The sequence below is a fragment of the Delphinus delphis genome, chromosome 11, assembly GCF_949987515.2.
Source record: "Delphinus delphis chromosome 11, mDelDel1.2, whole genome shotgun sequence".
Lineage (NCBI taxonomy): Eukaryota > Metazoa > Chordata > Mammalia > Artiodactyla > Delphinidae > Delphinus > Delphinus delphis.
This window is the reverse complement of record NC_082693.1, coordinates 82,021,907-82,039,917: the sequence shown is the minus strand read 5'-3', so window position 1 is coordinate 82,039,917 and position 18,011 is coordinate 82,021,907. Positions and strand designations below refer to the sequence as shown.

Below are 18,011 nucleotides of genomic sequence, written 5' to 3'. Positions count from 1 at the left end.
GTCTTGGCAGGTTGTGCATTTCTAAGAATTTGTCCATTTCTTCCAGGTTGTCCATTTTATTGGCATAGACTTGCTTGTAGTAATCTCTCATGCTCTTTTGTATTTCTGCAGTGTCAGTTGTTACTTCTCCTTTTTCATTTCTAATTCTATTGATTTGAGTCTTCTCCCTTTTTTTCTTGATGAGTCTGGCTAATGGTTTATCAATTTTGTTTATCTTCTCAAAGAACCAGCTTTTAGTTTTTTTGATCTTTGCTATCGTTTCCTTCATTTCTTTTTCATTTATTTCTCATCTGATTTTTATGATTAATTTCCTTCTGCTAACTTTTGGGGTTTTTTGTTCTTCTTTCTCTAATTGCTTTAGGTGCAAGGTTAGGTTGTTTGTTCAAGATGTTTCCTGTTTCTTAAGGTAGGATTGTATTGCTATAAACTTCCCTCTTAGAACTGCTTTTGCTGCATCCCATAGGTTTTGGGTCGTCATGTTTCCTTTGTCGTATGTTTCTAGGTATTTTTTAATTTCCTCTTTGATTTCTTCAGTGATCACTTCGTTATTAAGTAGTGTATTGTTTAGGCTCCAAGTGTTTGTATTTTTTACAGATCTTTTCCTGTAATTGATATCTAGTCTCATAGCGTTGTGTTCAGAAAAGATACTTGATACGATTTCAATTTTCTTAAATTTACCAAGGCTTGATTTGTGACCCAAGGTATGATCTATCCTGGAGAATGTTCCATGAGCACTTGAGAAAAATGTGTATTCTTTTATGTTTGGATGGAATGTCCTATAAATATCAATTAAGTCCATCTTGTTTAATGTATCATTTAAAGCTTGTGTTTCCTTTTTTATTTTCATTTTGGATGATCTGTCCATTGGTGAAAGTAAGGTGTTAAAGTCCCCTACTATGAATGTGTTACTGTAGATTTCCCCTTTTATGGCTGTTAGTATTTGCCTTATGTATTGAGGTGCTCCTATGTTGGGTGCATAAATATTTACAATTGTTATATCTTCTTCTTGGATTGTTCCCTTGATCATTACATAGTGTCCTTCTTTGTCTCTTCTAATAGTCTTTACTTTAACGTCTATTTTGTCTGATATGAGAATTGCTACTCCAGCTTTCCTTTGGTTTCCATTTGCATGGAATATCTTTTTCCATCCCCTTACTTTCAGTCTGTATGTGTCTTTAGGTCTGAAGTGGGTCTCTTGTAGACAGCATATATATGGGTCTTGTTTTTGTATCCATTCAGCCAGTCTGTGTCTTTTGGTGGGAGCATTTAATCCATTTACATTTAAGGTAATTATAGATATGTATGTTCCTATTCCCATTTTCTTAATTGTTTTGCATTTGTTATTGTCGTTCTTTTCCTTCTCTTGTGTTTCTTGCCTAGAGAAGTTCCTTTAGCATTTGTTGTAAAGCTGATTTGGTGGTGCTGAACTCTCTCAGCTTTTGCTTGTCTGTAAATGTTTTAGTTTCTCTATCAAATCTGAATGACATCCTTGCTGGGTAGAGTAATCTTGGTTGTAGGTTTTTCTCCTTCACCAGTTTAAATATGTCTTGCCAGTCCCTTCTGGCTTGCAGAGTTTCTGCTGAAAAATCAGCTGTTAACCTTATGGGGATTCCCTTGTGTGTTATTTTCCCCTTGCTGCTTTTAATATGTTTTCTTTGTAGTTAATTTTTGACAGTTTGATTAATATGTGTCTTGGCATGTTTCTCCTTAGATTTATCCTGTATGGACTCTCTGTGCTTCCTGGACTTGATTAACTATTTCCTTTCCCATATTAGGGAAGTTTTCAACTATAATCTCTTCAAATATTTTCTCAGTCCCTTTCTTTTTCTCTTCTTCTTCTGGAACCCCTATAATTCGAATGTTGGTGCATTTAATATTGTCCCAGAGGTCTCTGAGACTGTCCTCAGTTCTTTTCATTCTTTTTTCTTTATTCTGCTCTGCAGTGGTTATTTCCACTATTTTATCTTCAAGTTCACTTATTCGTTCTTCTGCCTCAGTTATTCTGCTATTGATCCCATCTAGAGTATTTTTAATTTCATTTATTGTGTTGTTTATCATTGCTTGTTTCATCTTTAGTTCTTCTAGGTCCTTGTTAAATGTTTCTTGCATTTTGTCTATTCTATTTCCGAGATTTTGGATCATCTTTACTATCATTATTCTGAATTCTTTTTCAGGTAGACTGCCTATTTCCTCTTCATTTGTTAGGTCTGGTGGGTTTTTAATCTTGCTCCTTCATCTGCTGTGTGTTTTTCTGTCTTCTCATTTTGCTTATCTTACTGTGTTTGGGGTCTCCTTTTTGCAGGCTGCAGGTTCGTAGTTCCCGTTGTTTTTGGTGTCTGTCCCCAGTGGCTAAAGTTGGTTCAGTGGGTTGTGTAGGCTTCCTGGTTGAGGGGACTAGTGCCTGTGTTCTGGTGGATGAGGCTGGATCTTGTCTTTCTGGTAGGCAGGTCCACCTCTGGAGATGTGTTTTGGGGTGTCTGTGGACTTATTATGATTTTAGGCAGCCTCTCTGCTAATGGGTGGGGTTGTGTTCCTGTCTTGCTTGTTGTTTGGCATAGAGGTGTCCAGCACTGTAGCTTGCTGGTCGTTGAGTGAAGCTGGGTGCTGGTGTTGAGATGGAGATCTCTGTGAGATTTTCACGTTTGATATTATGTGGAGCTTGTAGGTGTCTTGTGGACCAGTGTCCTGAAGTTGGCTCTCCTACCTCAGAGGCACAGCAGTGACTCCTGGCTGCAGCACCAGAGCCTTTCATCCACCCAGCTCAGAGTAAAAGGTAGAAAAAGAAGAAAGAAAGGAAGGAAGGAAGGAAGGGAGGAAGGAAGGAAGGAAAAATTAAAATAAAGTTATTAAAAGAAAAAATAATTATTAAGAAAAAAATTTTTTTTAAAAAACCAGACAAATAGAACCCTAGGACAAATGGTGAAAGCAATGCTATACAGACAAAATCTCACACAGAGGCATACACATTCACAAAAAGAAGAAAATGGGAAAAAATAATAAATCTTGCTCTGAAAGTCCACCTCCTCAATTTGGGATGATTCATTGTCTATTCAGGTATTCCACAGATGCAGGGCACATCAAGTTGATTGTGGAGCTTTAATCCGCTGCTTCTGAGGCTGCTGGGAGAGATTTCCCTTTCTCTTCTTTGTTCGCACAGCTCCCGGGGCTCAGCTTTGGATTTGGCCCTGCCTCTGCGTGTAGGTTGCCGGAGGGCGTCTGTTCTTCGCTCAGACAGGACGGGGTTAAAGGAGCAGCTGCTTCGGGGGCTCATTCAGGACATGGGGGAGGGAGGGGTGTGGATGCGTGGTGAGCCTGCGGCGGCAGAGGCCGGCGTGACGTTGCACCAGCCTGAGGCGCGCCGTGCGTTCTCCCAGGGAAGTTGTCCCTGGATCTCGGGACCCTGGAAGTGGCGAGCTGCACAGGCTCCCGAGAGGGATGGTGTGGATAGTGACCTGTGCTCGCACACAGGCTTCTTGGTGGCGACAGCAGCAGCCTTAGCGTCTCATGCCTCTCTCTGGGGCCCGCGCTGTAAGCCGCGGCTCGCGCCCGTCTCTGGAGCTCCTTTAAGCAGCGCTCTTAATCCCCTCTCTTCGCGCACCAGGAAACAAAGAGGGAAGAAAAAGTCTCTTGCCTCTTCGGCAGCTACAGACTTTTCCCCAGACTCCCTCCCGGCTAGCCGTGGCGCACTAGCCCCCTTCAGGCTGTGTTCACGCCGCCAACACCAGTCCTCTCCCTGTGCTCCGACCGAAGCCTCCCAGCCCCGCCCGCCCCGGTGGGTGAGCAGACAAGCCTCTCGGGCTGGTGAGTGCCGGTCGGCACCGATCCTCTGTGCGGGAATCTCTCCGCTTTGCCCTCCGCACCCCTGTTGCTGTGCTCTCCTCCGCGGATCCGAAGCTTTCCCCCTCCGCCACCCGCAGTCTCCGCCGGCGAAGGGGCTTCCTAGTGTGTGGAAACTTTTCCTCCTTCACAGCTCCCTCCCACTGGTGCAGGTCCCGTCCCTATCCTTTTGTCTCTGTTTATTCTTTTTTCTTTTGCCCTACCCAGGTACGTGGGGAGTTTCTTGCCTTTGGGCAGGTGTGAGGTCTTCTGCCAGCGTTCAGTAGGTGTTCTGTAGGAGTTGTTCCACGTGTAGATGTATTTCTGGTGTACCTGTGGGGAGGAAGGTGATCTCCGTGTCTTACTCTTCCGCCATCTTCCCGATTCCCCCCAATCTTTTTTTTAACCATACTTCTCATTCTAGTTCTATCCTTAGGAAATCAAGGAGAGCACTGGGTTTCATTGCCACCTCTGGTCTCTTAGCTGTACTTATCCACAATCTGCTTTTGCAGGGGATTTTGAGACTACCAAGGCACAAAGAAGTGATGTGGTTGATTATTAATATCTACAAGAACAATACCAGGAGGAGTCGTGTCCCTCTTGTCTCATGATTCTCTAACCTCTTTGCATTTTGCTTTTCTTATTGAGGGTACTTGAATGAACTGATGGAACTTGCGACTGAGAAGAAGCTTCCAAGTTCTCTTTGTCAATGGCAAGGCTGCCATGAATGTCAGGAGGAGGCTGAATACTTTAAATCCTCATCCTGATGAACTTACATTAAAGCATTTTAACTTTGGATTTGAGATTGCTAATTGATGACTTTTTATTATTTTTGTAGGCCGCACTCAGCATATTTGGCATGGTTGGGGGACCACTTCTGGGCTTATTTGCTTTGGGGATTTTGGTTCCCTTTGCCAACTCAATAGTAAGTATTAAAAATGAATATGTGTAAAGCCTACTTTTCCAACTGCAGTAGCGCCTCTATAATTTTTTCTCAATTGTAAAGATATGGTTCCTTTGATATTTGTCATCAGTGACCTGTCTGGATGTCTTAAATTACTCATGTTGACTTTGCTGGGATACACAATGAACGTACTATGCATTGGGACCCTGCATGTGTGAAACTAAATGGAAACTACCAGAATAATATATATTATGAATATCATACAATTAAATTATATAATAACATGATATTTATAAATACAATATATTATAGAGTATTATATAGCATAACTAAAGGATATATATTATGAAACAATATACAATATGATACATAATATATACTACAATATATATTATGAATATTATATAACTAAAGGAAAAACATTTTGTACGCATCTACTTTTTTGCCGTTCTTGAAAATTAATCACTAGGATTTAAAGGAGATCGACAGGCTCAGATATGCAAGATTTCAGGGCAGTAGAGCTGAGGATACCTGACTAGCCGGAGTACAGTGAAGAGAAGAAATAGGATAAAATCTTCAGCACTTTGGTCAGAAAATTTACACTCCTGATATTTAAAGATGTAGCTCCACCAACATGGTTTTAGACCCAAAGGAGTGATTATAACTGGGAATTGTATTCAGAAAGAGGTAATAGCTCATTTCTTCTACACAGACATATCTGTGCTTTGAGGCCAAGTTTTGTTTAGAATAAGTGAAATTGAAATTACTTCTCTGAAATGCTGGAGGAACTCCACTCGTTCAGTCCTGCTGTAAGCTGAAGTTCAGGGAAAGCTGGTAATGTATGTGCGGTTGTTTCAGACAGATGGGGAACAACTGCAGAACTATGCCTGTACATTTAGAATTCCATTTTCCTCATGAGGCCTTAGGAATTGGTAAGGCAGATACTAATAAGGGCTATTATCATCGTTATTATTGTTAGCACTAACTCTCAACAAAGTGTCATATGAAAAGCTAGTTTGGCAGAAATTAATCAAAATGAAAGAGAGCAGTTTGTGTCCACCTCAGAATGTTGAAGCTTTGATGGGATTCTTTGCATTATGAAATGCATAGTGGTTTGTTGAGCGCCTGAAATATTAAAAGAAGACTGACTTTTGATTTTTGACATTTATTTCCACCACGAGTTGCCTCCAGAAATGCTATAGCTGACTAGGTCCAACACGCCCTTAGAAGGGGAAGTAAGAACTGTTATTCCTGTCGTCATATCTGATCATTATTCTTAAAGAAAGGGGAGAAATTTCACCACAGAGGAAGGCGCTTCCCAGCTCAAGATTTGCTTTCATCTCCATCATTTGGAACTAGGGCTTAAATCATTCAAGGACTGACTGACTGATCAAAACTACTTGGATTACTGGTGAAAAGCAGGCAGGGGAACCCAACGTCTTCCAAAGACTGGGAAACCAAATGTCTTCAGAGAGGAAATCTCCACTTATCTCTAGAGATGGTTTGGTTGTATGTAATGTACCCTTGCAGTCATTTGTGAAAACAGCTGGCTATTTTCCCCTAATTTTCCTGCAGTACAGTTACAGACATGCATGTTGCTATGTATAGGAATAAATTCTGTGGATGTTTTCTTCTTCGTGTCTGTTGCTGCTCAGATGGCATGCCATTTTTTCACGGATTAAATGAAAATAGAGGGAACAGTTGGCCTGAAGTCAGCTGCATGACTGTTGTAGTTATTGGGTGTAAAGAGACAAGGAGGCCAAAACAGAGTGCTGGCCATGGAAACAGAGTGGAAGGAATGGAATTATGAGACAAAGGAAAAGAAAAATGGGCAGGAATTGGTGATTGGCGAGATAGAGATACGAATTATATGGGGGGGTTCCAGAGACCCCAGGGCTTTGGGCTGAGGGACCAGGGACCCATGCTGCTCTTGGCAAGAGGCAAGGAGCTTACAGGGGAAAAGAGTTTTAGGAGGGGACTGGTAAATTTGGCTTGGACCATGTTGAGCTTAAGCTCCTAACGTTAACTTCCATTTCAAAGCAAACTGTATTATTTTTTTTGAGAAGTACTCCTGTTTTGCAGGGAGCACTTGTGGGTCTGCTGGCTGGATTTACCATTTCTTTGTGGGTCGGAATTGGAGCTCAACTTTATCCTCCACTTCCTGAGAGAACTATGCCATTAAGCCTTGAAACCTACGGCTGTAACAGCACATACAATGGGACAGATTGGATGACAACCACAGAAGTGCCATTTTCTACCAGTGCTTTTCAAGTATACAACGTTGAAAGGTATTGAACTGAGCTTTATACTGTTGTATTTTTTAAAATGTGTGTGACGGTTAGAGAACCCCAGTTGCTTTTCTTGCCTTCAGTGCTGTGATTTTGCCTAATTCTGAAATGGGGAGAGCCCATGTGGCTTTCTGGCTATGATATTTTGTTCAGAAATAGCAAAAAAACGCCATATTTTCTTAGTTTCAATAGAAACGTCTACCTCACCTACAGATGCAGAGGAGACTTGAATAGTAACAAAAAAAAATTCTTTTATGGGTAAATGCTAATAAATACTGGCTCCAGTTGAATGAAAAAATGCCTCTGTACACTGAAAAACCTTTAAAATGAAAATTAAAATGCTAAAAGACACATTGCATATATAGTTTTTGAAGTATAGCCTTTACCAGCTAAAAGCTACAGTTTATCTAAATATGTTGGGTAATTGCTATTTGTTCAGTTTTAAAGATGCCATATCTTTAGAGCGTTGGCAATAAGTCACAGCGGTGATCTTCCTGCTAGAGTTTTCAGTTATGCAGTACATTTTTGAGCTTCTGGATATTGATATTGTCTGATTTAATGAAATGATGTAGACCTTTTTTTGTATCACTATTTCACCGCACAGTGGATGTGAGGGCAAGACTCCCCTTAGTGGAGATGTATTGATATATATCCACAAAACGCATGGATACATTCAAGGAATACAAAGATGAGGCCACTTCCCCTAAAGTATTGCCCCAGCTCCAGCTTGCCTAGAATGAAACCATTGGGGAATCATTCCATTAGAGACAAGACATGGCATCTCCGTCTTAAAATGGACACACTCCTGAGAGAAGGAATGTGACCATACATATAAACATCATTGGTGATTTATGTCCCAGAGGGAATTCAGCAGTGAGAACACTTGTCAGTGGGAGTTCAAGGCTGGTAAACTCTGCATGGGTAGAGAGAAAAGATAGTTCCAGAGCCTGAGGCATATATGGGGGAAGGTTTGACTAGGTGGGGTGCTGTGGTGAGAGGGGTGCACAGAAATACAGTGAGTAGTCCGGATAAGCATGAATGCACTAATGTTGGGGGGGGTAGTCAGGAAGTCATTAGAGAGTGAAAAAGGGAGCAATTATTAATTAAGTGTAAGTAGGAGGACGTTGAAGTCGTGCTTTTTGTTTTACAATTTTGCTTAGCATTTGTCCTGATTATGTAAATGTCTCTTTCAATTTAAAAGAGTAAGGCAAATTGGTTATTCGGATTTCTGAAACAAATAAATTAGCTGAGGTCAAATAAATTAGCTGAGGTTTACTATGTGCCTGGTACCATAACAATCACTTTTATATGTTAGCTTATTTATAAAATAACTCAGCTAATAAACAAGAATTTTTGAGCATGAACTATGCACCCGGCACTGGGCTAACCATTTATGTAATATCCATAGACAGTCTTCCCCTCCCATCCACCGTGGTTCCTGCCTTCCAGGCAATTATAATCTAGCTGGAGAGAACATGCCACTATACACAAAACAAGGAACTCAGTACGCATGATAAGTATAATAACTAGCTAATAAATAGTTGAAAGTATTTGTTAAAAGAATGATTATAAACAAAGTTGGAGTGTAGATTAGCACAGACTTCAAGATCTACTAATACTTGAAGAATGCAGAAGTTGGCTAGAGGAGAAGGTCTGGAAAGTTATTCTTGTCACAGAAAGCGACCAGAAGAGAAGTTGAACAAGAGAATAAACAATTAAACAATGTTGTGAACAGTAGTATTCATAGGCTCTCATGGGATCCAGGAGGAGGAAGAGCCTAACTCTTCCTGGGTGGAAGATGCTTCTTAGAGAAGTATTCCATGAACTGGAGTTACTCAGGTGAACAGGATTGGGCAGTGGGAACAAATGGAAGATGGAGTGTATGTTGCAGAACGAAGGCAACATATGCAGAGGCATGAAGGCCTGAAGCCACATGGCATCTTAGGAAATCATGCATAGTTCAGTATGGCTAGAGTCCAAGGGGAATGAACGCACAGCTAAAGGTGAAGTAAGATACGTTTTGTTTGCCTAGGTATTGGGGTTCAATTACCCAGATTCAGTTTTTATTTAAGTTTCTAGTACTTGATGGGTACATATTGGTAGCTTGTTGTGCTTTTAACTTGCATTTCCCTTATGATTAATGAAGTTCAATACCTTTTTACATGTTTATTGGCCATTCGTGTAACTACTTTTGTGGCTTGTCTGTTGAAATCTTTGGTCCATTTTTAAATGGGTACTCTGTCCTTTTCTTATTTATTTAGGATTTCTTGATATATTCTAAATACAAGATAAGTTTTGAAAATATTTTTCTCCCACTCTCTGGCTTGCCTTTTTGCTCTCTTAGTGATGCTTTTTAGTGGTCAGAATTTCTTAATTTTAATTGAGTTCAACTTATCAGTCTTTTCCTATATGGTTAGTCCTTCGTGAATTCCATTTAAGAAATCTTTGCCTACCCTGAGGTCATAAAGCTATTCCTCTGTTTTTTTATTTGAAAGCTTTCTTGTTCACCATTTCCACTTGGGAAATGTAATCCACTTCAGAATTGATTTCAAGTGATCAAGATTCATTTTTTCCCATATGGATATTCTTTTTTTTTGGACTAGAAGAACCGTTTTTTTTGTTGTTTTTTTTTCATAACTCACACACACACACTGTATTTTATTTTTACAAGAGATAAATAAACTGACACCAAGCATTGTAAATGGATGGCCACAACAAAAGCAACGATGATTGCAATTACCAAACACGAAACACACTCATACTATGTCATAATACTGACATTCAGTCCAGTAATCCTCCACTGTAACAGCTCCTTCACTTTGCAGTGAAAATTGATTTGTATATTTTTTGCCTCTGAGTCCTTGTGGGATTTTTTTTTTATTCAAACAGAAAGTCACAAAAATTATTATCATCCTCATCAATTCACTCAGTCCCATGTAATTAATTTTTTTCATCTTGATCTTTTGTTAGCACTTTTATGAATTCATCAGTCTTCCATTAGAGTTCTGAAAATGCTTATTCATTCAGTTCAGCAGTATAGCCAGTTACCAGAAACCTGTACCTGTCAGAGTCTTTTCCACGAATTCCTTGAAGATGAAACCCTTTTATAGGAACATTTTTGCGAAAGCATCAGAGTACACCCAGAACTGTCTGTAAATGACAAACGACTTAAAAATGACCCATATGGATATTCTGTTAACCAAGCACCATTTATTGAACAGAGCCTCCTTTTACCCCACTTTGCAATGCAGTGGCAACTTTGACATAAACCAAATGTCTATTTTTCTGTGGGTCTGTTTTTCAGTTTTCTATTCGGTTCTATTTTGTTTGTCTTTGGCCCAATATATCACATTATCTTAATTTAACTAGCTCACCTCTATTTTTCCCTTCTTTCTGGGATGTTGGCTTCTCAAGTTCTAACTGCCATGATCTCTCTGAGGTCTTCAAAAACCTGCCTCCTCCCATTTCCCAGTTTTCATATTTTGTTCTTGGCAGGATGGTGGGTCTACTCTATCAAAGCTGAAAGTGGAATCTTAGAGCAATTGTTTTAGAAGCAGATCAGGTCATGTCACTCCTCCACTTAAAATACTGCAATGTACCCTCCAAGTTGATCCATGTTGCTGCAAATGGAAGTGAAATAGGTCAGACAAAGACAGATACTGTATGATATCACTTATATGTGGAATCTAAAAAACATAACATACTAGTGACTATAACAAAAAAGAAGCAGATTCACAGATATAGAGAACATACTGGTGGTTGCCAGTGGGGAGAGGGAAGGGGGAGAGGGGCAATATAGGGGTAGGGGATTAGGAGGTACAAACTGCTAGGTATAAAATAAGCTACAAGGATACATTGTATAACATGGGGAGTATAGCCAATATTTTATAATGAATATAAATGGAGTATAACCTTTAAAACTTATGAATCACTATATTGTACACCTGTAACATATAATATTACACATCAACTCTAATAAAATGTAAATTTAAAAAATAAAAATAAAATAATAAAAATACTGCAATGTGTGCCGCTATCCAGAGAGTAAGGTCCAAACTCATCCAAGTCCTACGAAAAGACCTCTAGCTCATCTTGTACCATTCTATATCTTGTTCGTTATGCTACCGTCTGCTGCTGTTTACCTCTCTGTGGAATGCTTTCTCAAGAACTTTTGTTATTCAGATCTCAGTTCAAATGTCTCTTCTTCACAAAGACTTTCCCTGACCACTCCTTGTAGTGTAGTTCCTTTTTTCTACCCTGTTAATGTCACATTACCTTGTTTCATTTTCCTTATATACTTTCCACCAGTGGGAATTACGACGTTCATTAATTTGTTTACTTGTTCATTACATTTCTCTATTAGAATGTAAACTTTCTGAGGGCAGGAACAACCTTATCCAGCTTTTTTATGGCAGCCTTTCCAATAACAAGAACAGTACCTGGGACACAAAGCAGAGTTGAATGAATAAACATGGACATTTAGTATTCTAGTATGTGGTTAAGATTAAGTCATACTTTTAATTCCTGATCCAGTAAGATAAAATTGGAACAGCAGATGTGGACGTTAAAAACATGATTAAATATTATATTTTGACTTTGCCATGAGGTTTATTGACACATACTGTTAGCTGCTAGTAGCATGCATGAAATCTTACGGTTATGCTTTTGCTCTCTCTTAGGACTCCACTGATGGATAACTGGTATTCTTTATCATATCTATACTTCAGTACTGTTGGAACTTTGGTAACGTTATTTGTGGGAATGCTTATCAGCTTATCAACAGGTAACTAAACATTAGTATTGCTGTATTACCGTTACATTAGTTTTTACTATATCTGTTTTATACGTATTTATGTTATTTTACTATAGTCCTAACAACTAGTTTAATTATTTGTTCCATCTTACTCATGGGAAATTTTACGGCCTGGTCTTGAAAACAGAAGACCCACCTCAATTTGAATCTTTGTTATGCCATTTATTAGCTGAAAGAACTTATAGCTACTACATAGCTACTCTGAGCCTTAGCTATCCTATGTATAAAATGAGGATAATAATTGACCTGCCTATCTCACAGGTCTCTGTAAGATAAAAAATAAAAGGCTTGAAGAAATTGTGTATAGCTACTACAGTGCTAGGGATTTTACACATACCATTACAATAGCTCTGTGCCATGATCGTCTCATTGTCCTGCACTGACGCTTTGTAAAGAAGTATACACATGTAAGGAATAATAATTATGATCTTGATATCTAAACATAGTGTGAAGCCTTTCTCAGATGTTCATAACCTTTAAAAGAATAATTGTTAAAGGAAATCAAACCAATAATATAGCATACACAGCTCTCTGGGATTGCTATAGAACTGTTACCCTGGGACTTCATTTTGTCCTCGTTCTGTGAATTCTCTTGGTCTCCCTCCGGTGTTGGATTCCCTGCTGCCTGTATCCCATTACTCCTAATTCTTGTTTACACCCTCAACTGGATGGGGCACATCCTATAGCACATTCTTGAGAAGGGGTGGACAAGAGATCTTGGAAACATTGCATAGCTGAAAAAAAAAAAAGTCTTTAATTCCTCCTTATGCTTGATAATTGCTGATAATTTGAGTAGAGGATCCTAGGTTGAGAGTAACTTTCTTGTACCTGGAGGCTGTGTTACTTCTCTTCGACTTGCCTTGTTACTGTTGAGAATACCAGTGCCCTGCTGCCTGCTGCCCGTTCGCATGTGACCCATTTCACAATGACTGCCTTGCCCTAGCCTCTCAGGAGGGTTTCAATCTGAAGACCCATGTCCTGCAGTTCTAGGGCACTTTCCTATATTATTTCTTTTGTAATTTCCTGCCATTTTCTGTTTTCTCTTTCTGGAAACTCCTGTTAGTCATATGTTTTAAACTTGGACAGTCCTTCTGATTTTCTTATCTTTTCTCTCCTACTTTCCATCTCTGTGTCTCTTAGGTTTACTACATGGGTTATTTTTAAAATGACTTCTCCAGTAATTTTCAAAGGAGTGCTCTGATTCAGTTTTGAGAATACTCTGTAAGGGAAGGAGGGCAGGTAGAGGCTATTGCAGTAGCCCACGTGAGCAATCACGGTGGCTTGGAGCAGGGCCGTAGTGTGGAGTTAGGGAGGAGTGCTGGGCTCCCTCATTTCCTACGTTTCCTCACACATACACATCCAGAGCAACCAGGCAGGGGGAGGCAGCTCCCCTGCCTTCTTTATCCAGTGTGTTATGACTCGTCAGAAATCCTATAATTTGTCCAAGTATGCCTGATGTCTTTGTTTGCTTTATGCTGTAAGTCTACCAGCACGGTGCTACTTTACAGAATTCTACCGTCTCTCATTGTTTTTTGGGACCTGGATAGCACTGTCTTTGAAACTTCTGTGATACTTACATCACAGGATGTGTATTTATAATTAATAAATTATATTAATAATTAGTGGTGATATTAATATAATTGTATCAATGATTATATTAACATTATATAATTATAATTTAGACATTACAATTTATAATTATTGTAAACGTATAATAACGTTTGTAGCTATTTGTTACCTCTCAAACAGTTGTTTAAACTATTCTCTTTCGTTTCAAAAAGGACTACGCTTTTTCTCGTTAAGTAAAATTTCCAGCACAGTAGGTTTACTCTCTTATCTGTTGTGATATATTTTAAGACAGATCTTAAACTTTTCTCACCAATAACCCAACTGTTCAGATCTGGAACACACCTAACCAATCTCCTTTTCCTACTTGACCTTTGGTCCTTTTTCAACCCTTTTTTTTTTCCCTTAAAAAAATGGCAGTGTCCGAGTACTCCCTCTGAGTGCTCCTTTTCCCCCCCTTAAATACTTTGATTCTGATAACCTTCTACAGCTTTATCTTTTGCTTTAAAAAGTGAAGGTGAACAGGCATCCAGTGATTAAAAAACACTTCAACTTCATTAATCTCATATATAACTTATTCCTACTTCATACCATCAGTGAGAACCTTGCAAAAAAAGTCTAGAAGCATAAAATCCTGATGCTCCTTGGGAAATATATTTAAAGATCTACTGTAGGATACTAGGAATATGTAGGAATTCAGGCCAAACAGACTTGGTTGGCATTTCAGCTTCACCTAATCACAGATGGTGCACCATGAATGTGTCTCTTCACTGGTAAAGTGGGGTAAATATTTTCCTACCTAGACTATGAGCTATGAGTGCAGTGATTATTTTATTCATCTCTGTCTCTCCAGCACCTGGTAGAGTCTCTAGAACATGGTAGGCACTCAACGATATTGAATGAATTAATTTAAGGTTGAACCCATCTCCTGAACAACAGAGGTTCCCTTAATGAAAAATCTAGTATTTAAACTAAAATGGTGTTTCTCAAACTTTAGAGGGTAGAAGAATCACCTTGGAAATTTGGTAAAAATCAGGACTCAGTGGCTCCACCCACAGAGGTTCTAGTTGGGTCAGTCCAGGTTGCAATCCAGGAATCTGCATGTTCGGTACGTCTCCTAGGTGATTTGGATAGAGGTAGTTGGAGAACAACTCTTTGAGATACACAGTTTTAAAACCTCCTCTCTGATTCACAAATAAAATACCGAGCCAAAGAATAATTTTTGTAGAGCAAAACTTTAGGGAAGAGAATTTGGATCAAACACCTATCATCATACTGGTTTTCATTTAAATAATTTATCCAACAATTCATAATTTCCTGCATTTCTTCACACATTCATAGCCACTAAACTGGGGAAGGGCAACTCCATCAAGCAGAGGTTTGATATTTTATTGGTAGATCATGAAGGATGCATTTAAACCAGTTTTCCTACCAGTATTGGGCCAGATAACTCTTCCCTAGTTGATACCAGATGAGACAGTTGGCTTGCATTTAACAATCACCTTATTTATCTTTAAACACTAGACTCATATGTATCACTGACAGGCTTGCAGAATCTGAGACTGACTGAGGGAAGAGAAATGGTAGGCTAAGTCTCCAGCACTATTTAAAAGACTCTTTCTCTTTGTGTTTTATAAGTGCATAGAAGTGAATGTGCCCAAGTTAAATGTGTGTATGATGGTCCGTCGCTGGGTAGTTACAGATATCTTTTTAACAATGTAAATAACGTATGTTTTTCAGGAGGAAGAAAACAAAACATAGACCCCAGATTCCTACTAACCAAAGAGGACTTTTTATCCAATTTTGACATTTTTAAGAAAGTGAGTTGGCTTTCTTTTTCCTTAAATTAGTAAGACTGTGCTTTTATCACCAGGACAGAATACTGGTTACTCCTCAGACTTTCTTTTGGACAAGGAAGGTATTTGCCTTCCTTTTTTAAATGATTTATTTCTGTTGTTTATCTCTGCCTCAATAGACTATGAAGCTGATTTAGAGAAAGAAAAGTAGTAATAACAATTATTTAGAGTTGAACAAACAGTTTCTTTTTTCTAATCACCATGTTAACATTTTCTTTTAGAAGAAGCAAGTTTTAGACTATAAATCTCATCCAATAGAAGATGATGGAACTGATAATCCTGGCTTCAACCATATTGAATTGAACTGCACAGATCAAAGTGGCAAGATCAATGGGACTCGTTTGTGAAGCAGCTGTGATGCTAAATTATCTTAAACAGTGTCCCAGTTTTATATGTTTTTTAAGATAATTGGATCAGGTCTAGATTTTTTTTTGTCCTATCATGAGTGTTTTGGGGAACTTTGGGGGGGGATACATTTTTGTTAAAGCAAATTTTGACTTTTACTTTCTATACTCATTAATTGATGCTACTCTGAATGTAAGAGTTTCAGCATCAGTATTTTCCTCTATCTCTCTACTATTATATCAGTGAAGCTGTAGTTGTGCAAGTTGTGAAAGTTTTGAAAGTTGTGACTACATATGTGCTGAAAAGCTAATACACACATATACACACGTACTCGATGGTCAAAAGCATATTCTTAAATTAGGGCATCATTAAAAATATTTCCCTGCATTTGGTGCTAGCATATATTTTGGAGTTTGCCGAAATCATAATTAATATTGAAAAGGACCTTTCTCCCTCCTACCGCGTACTCTGTTCTTAGGGAGCGATGAAGTGACAGGTCTGTGCTGTCTCGATCTTTGCTTCTCATCAACCCCTGTCAGCCCAGGGCACGTTTAATCTTGGAATTGATTCTGGCTCGGAAGGGTGGTAATCAAGAAGCATCCTGTTTGGGACAGAACATGGGCCCAACGGTCAAGGTCTTTTTGGTGCTATGCATCTCTTGTGCCTTTTTGCTTGTTAACTAGAGTTCCTGGCCATTGGCTGTTCATATTGCCTTTCTTAGACTCTGGTTCTTATCTGGATTCCTGGTTTCTCAGCCACTAACTTTGGTTTTGTTGCACATATTACCTTTGCCTTCCTGATTTCCTGTTCACTCTATTGCCTTGGGCTTGTGTTGTCTTGAGACACCCAATGTGAATCATGCTACCCCAGATCCTGGTTCACTGCGTCTTGGCCTATAAATATAGACTCCCATGAGCCTTATACTGACCAAAGTACTTGCAGCTAGGTACTTACAGATTTGGTGATCCACGAACATTTACACAATTAAAAATGGGTAAGCTCTGTGGAATTAGATGATTCCATTGGATGCTATGAAGCTGAATGTCAACTAATTTGCAATGATTTAAATTTAAATGTACATTTGCTTAGACATATTGAATTCCAAGGTATCCACCTGGTTGATGAGCTAAATTACATAGGCAAATACTACTATTTTTGTTTAGTGTTCCAGAATTACTGGATATATGCTATGTTCCATGCTTTAAAATTTTAAGTAGTAATCTCAAAGTTTATTTTATTTTCCTACATTTCTAGCTAAGACTTTGGTTACAGGCTTTCATCAATAACTTATTTTTTTTCTACAGTTCACACATTAGATACTGTTTAGAAGGGTTTTTTTTAAGCATCACACTGTTTTAAAATAATAATGTGTGAAATATTTAGGTACATTAAAATATTTTATGATTAAATAATTTTTGCTTATTGTCTGATATTTAGGTGAGCATGCTGTACAGAGGTTGGCAATTAAAAACATTAAGAAATGTTTTTAATGTTAATGTTTTATTCATGTTATTAAGAAACATTAATAAAAAATAAATAGCATTAATCTAAAGCAAAGAGATTTATACATTTAAATTAATGATATATTCACATATTTTCTATGTGTATAGTTGTTATTTTTTAATCAACATATTTGTAAGCATCCATCAAACTTTGTAACTCTTCCTATGATTTTTTAATGAGTAGGAAGATATAATCTTATTTGTTTTATATGAGTGTGATTTGAACAATTGTTATTTATTTAGTAATTCTAATGCACATGTGTGTACTTTCCTTCAATTTTGGAAATCAAAATCAGGTTATTTAAATAATCTTTTCTCTTTTCTGACTGCCAAGCAGTTATGGAATATATTCTTTTTTTTTTTTGCAGTACGCAGGCCTCTCACTGTTGTGGCCTCTCCCGTTGTGGAGCACAGGCTCCGGACGCGCAGGCTCAGCGGCCATGGCTCACGGGCCCAGCTGCTCCGCGGCATGTGGGATCTTCCCGGACCGGGGCACGAACCCGTGTCCCCGGCATCGGCAGGCGGACTCTCAACCACTGCGCCACCAGGGAAGCCCTATATTCTTAATGAGAGATATAACACTTCCATTCTTGTCCACTTGCTTTTAGGAAAATCTGTCTTTGTGACATTAGGAATTGTCGCTATTTTACTTTTATAACACATGAGAGTACCAGATTTCTATCTTAAGAAATCAAAGTAATGTTACTATTAATTATTAAAAATTATTTATCTTATCTAAATCTTTGGGTTAAACCAAATAAAGGTAAAATGTTAATGTAAATTTAAAAATCTAATGCTCTTAATTATTTTGAATCACAACAATTCTAATGGGAGGGAAAAGTCACATAAGTTACCTATTTCTTTTGCCACTAATAAGTTGTATGACCTTGAGTTTATCCTTACTCTTCTAATGATGGAACT

The 18,011-nt window shown here is 38.5% G+C and overlaps 1 protein-coding gene across 1 annotated transcript in view; it reads left to right on the top strand.

Moving 5' to 3' along the window:
* The window catches only part of SLC5A8 (solute carrier family 5 member 8), a 63,284-nt gene extending 46,149 nt beyond the window's left edge, over window positions 1–17,135 (top strand). The window contains exons 11-15 of the mRNA XM_060023890.1: window positions 4,655–4,741; window positions 6,803–7,008; window positions 11,688–11,791; window positions 15,128–15,207; window positions 15,465–17,135. Of these exons, the coding sequence (XP_059879873.1) occupies window positions 4,655–4,741; window positions 6,803–7,008; window positions 11,688–11,791; window positions 15,128–15,207; window positions 15,465–15,590 (603 nt within the window). The 3' untranslated portion in view covers window positions 15,591–17,135. The remainder of the gene's footprint in view (window positions 1–4,654; window positions 4,742–6,802; window positions 7,009–11,687; window positions 11,792–15,127; window positions 15,208–15,464) is intronic.
* The last annotated feature ends 876 nt before the right edge of the window (window positions 17,136–18,011 follow it).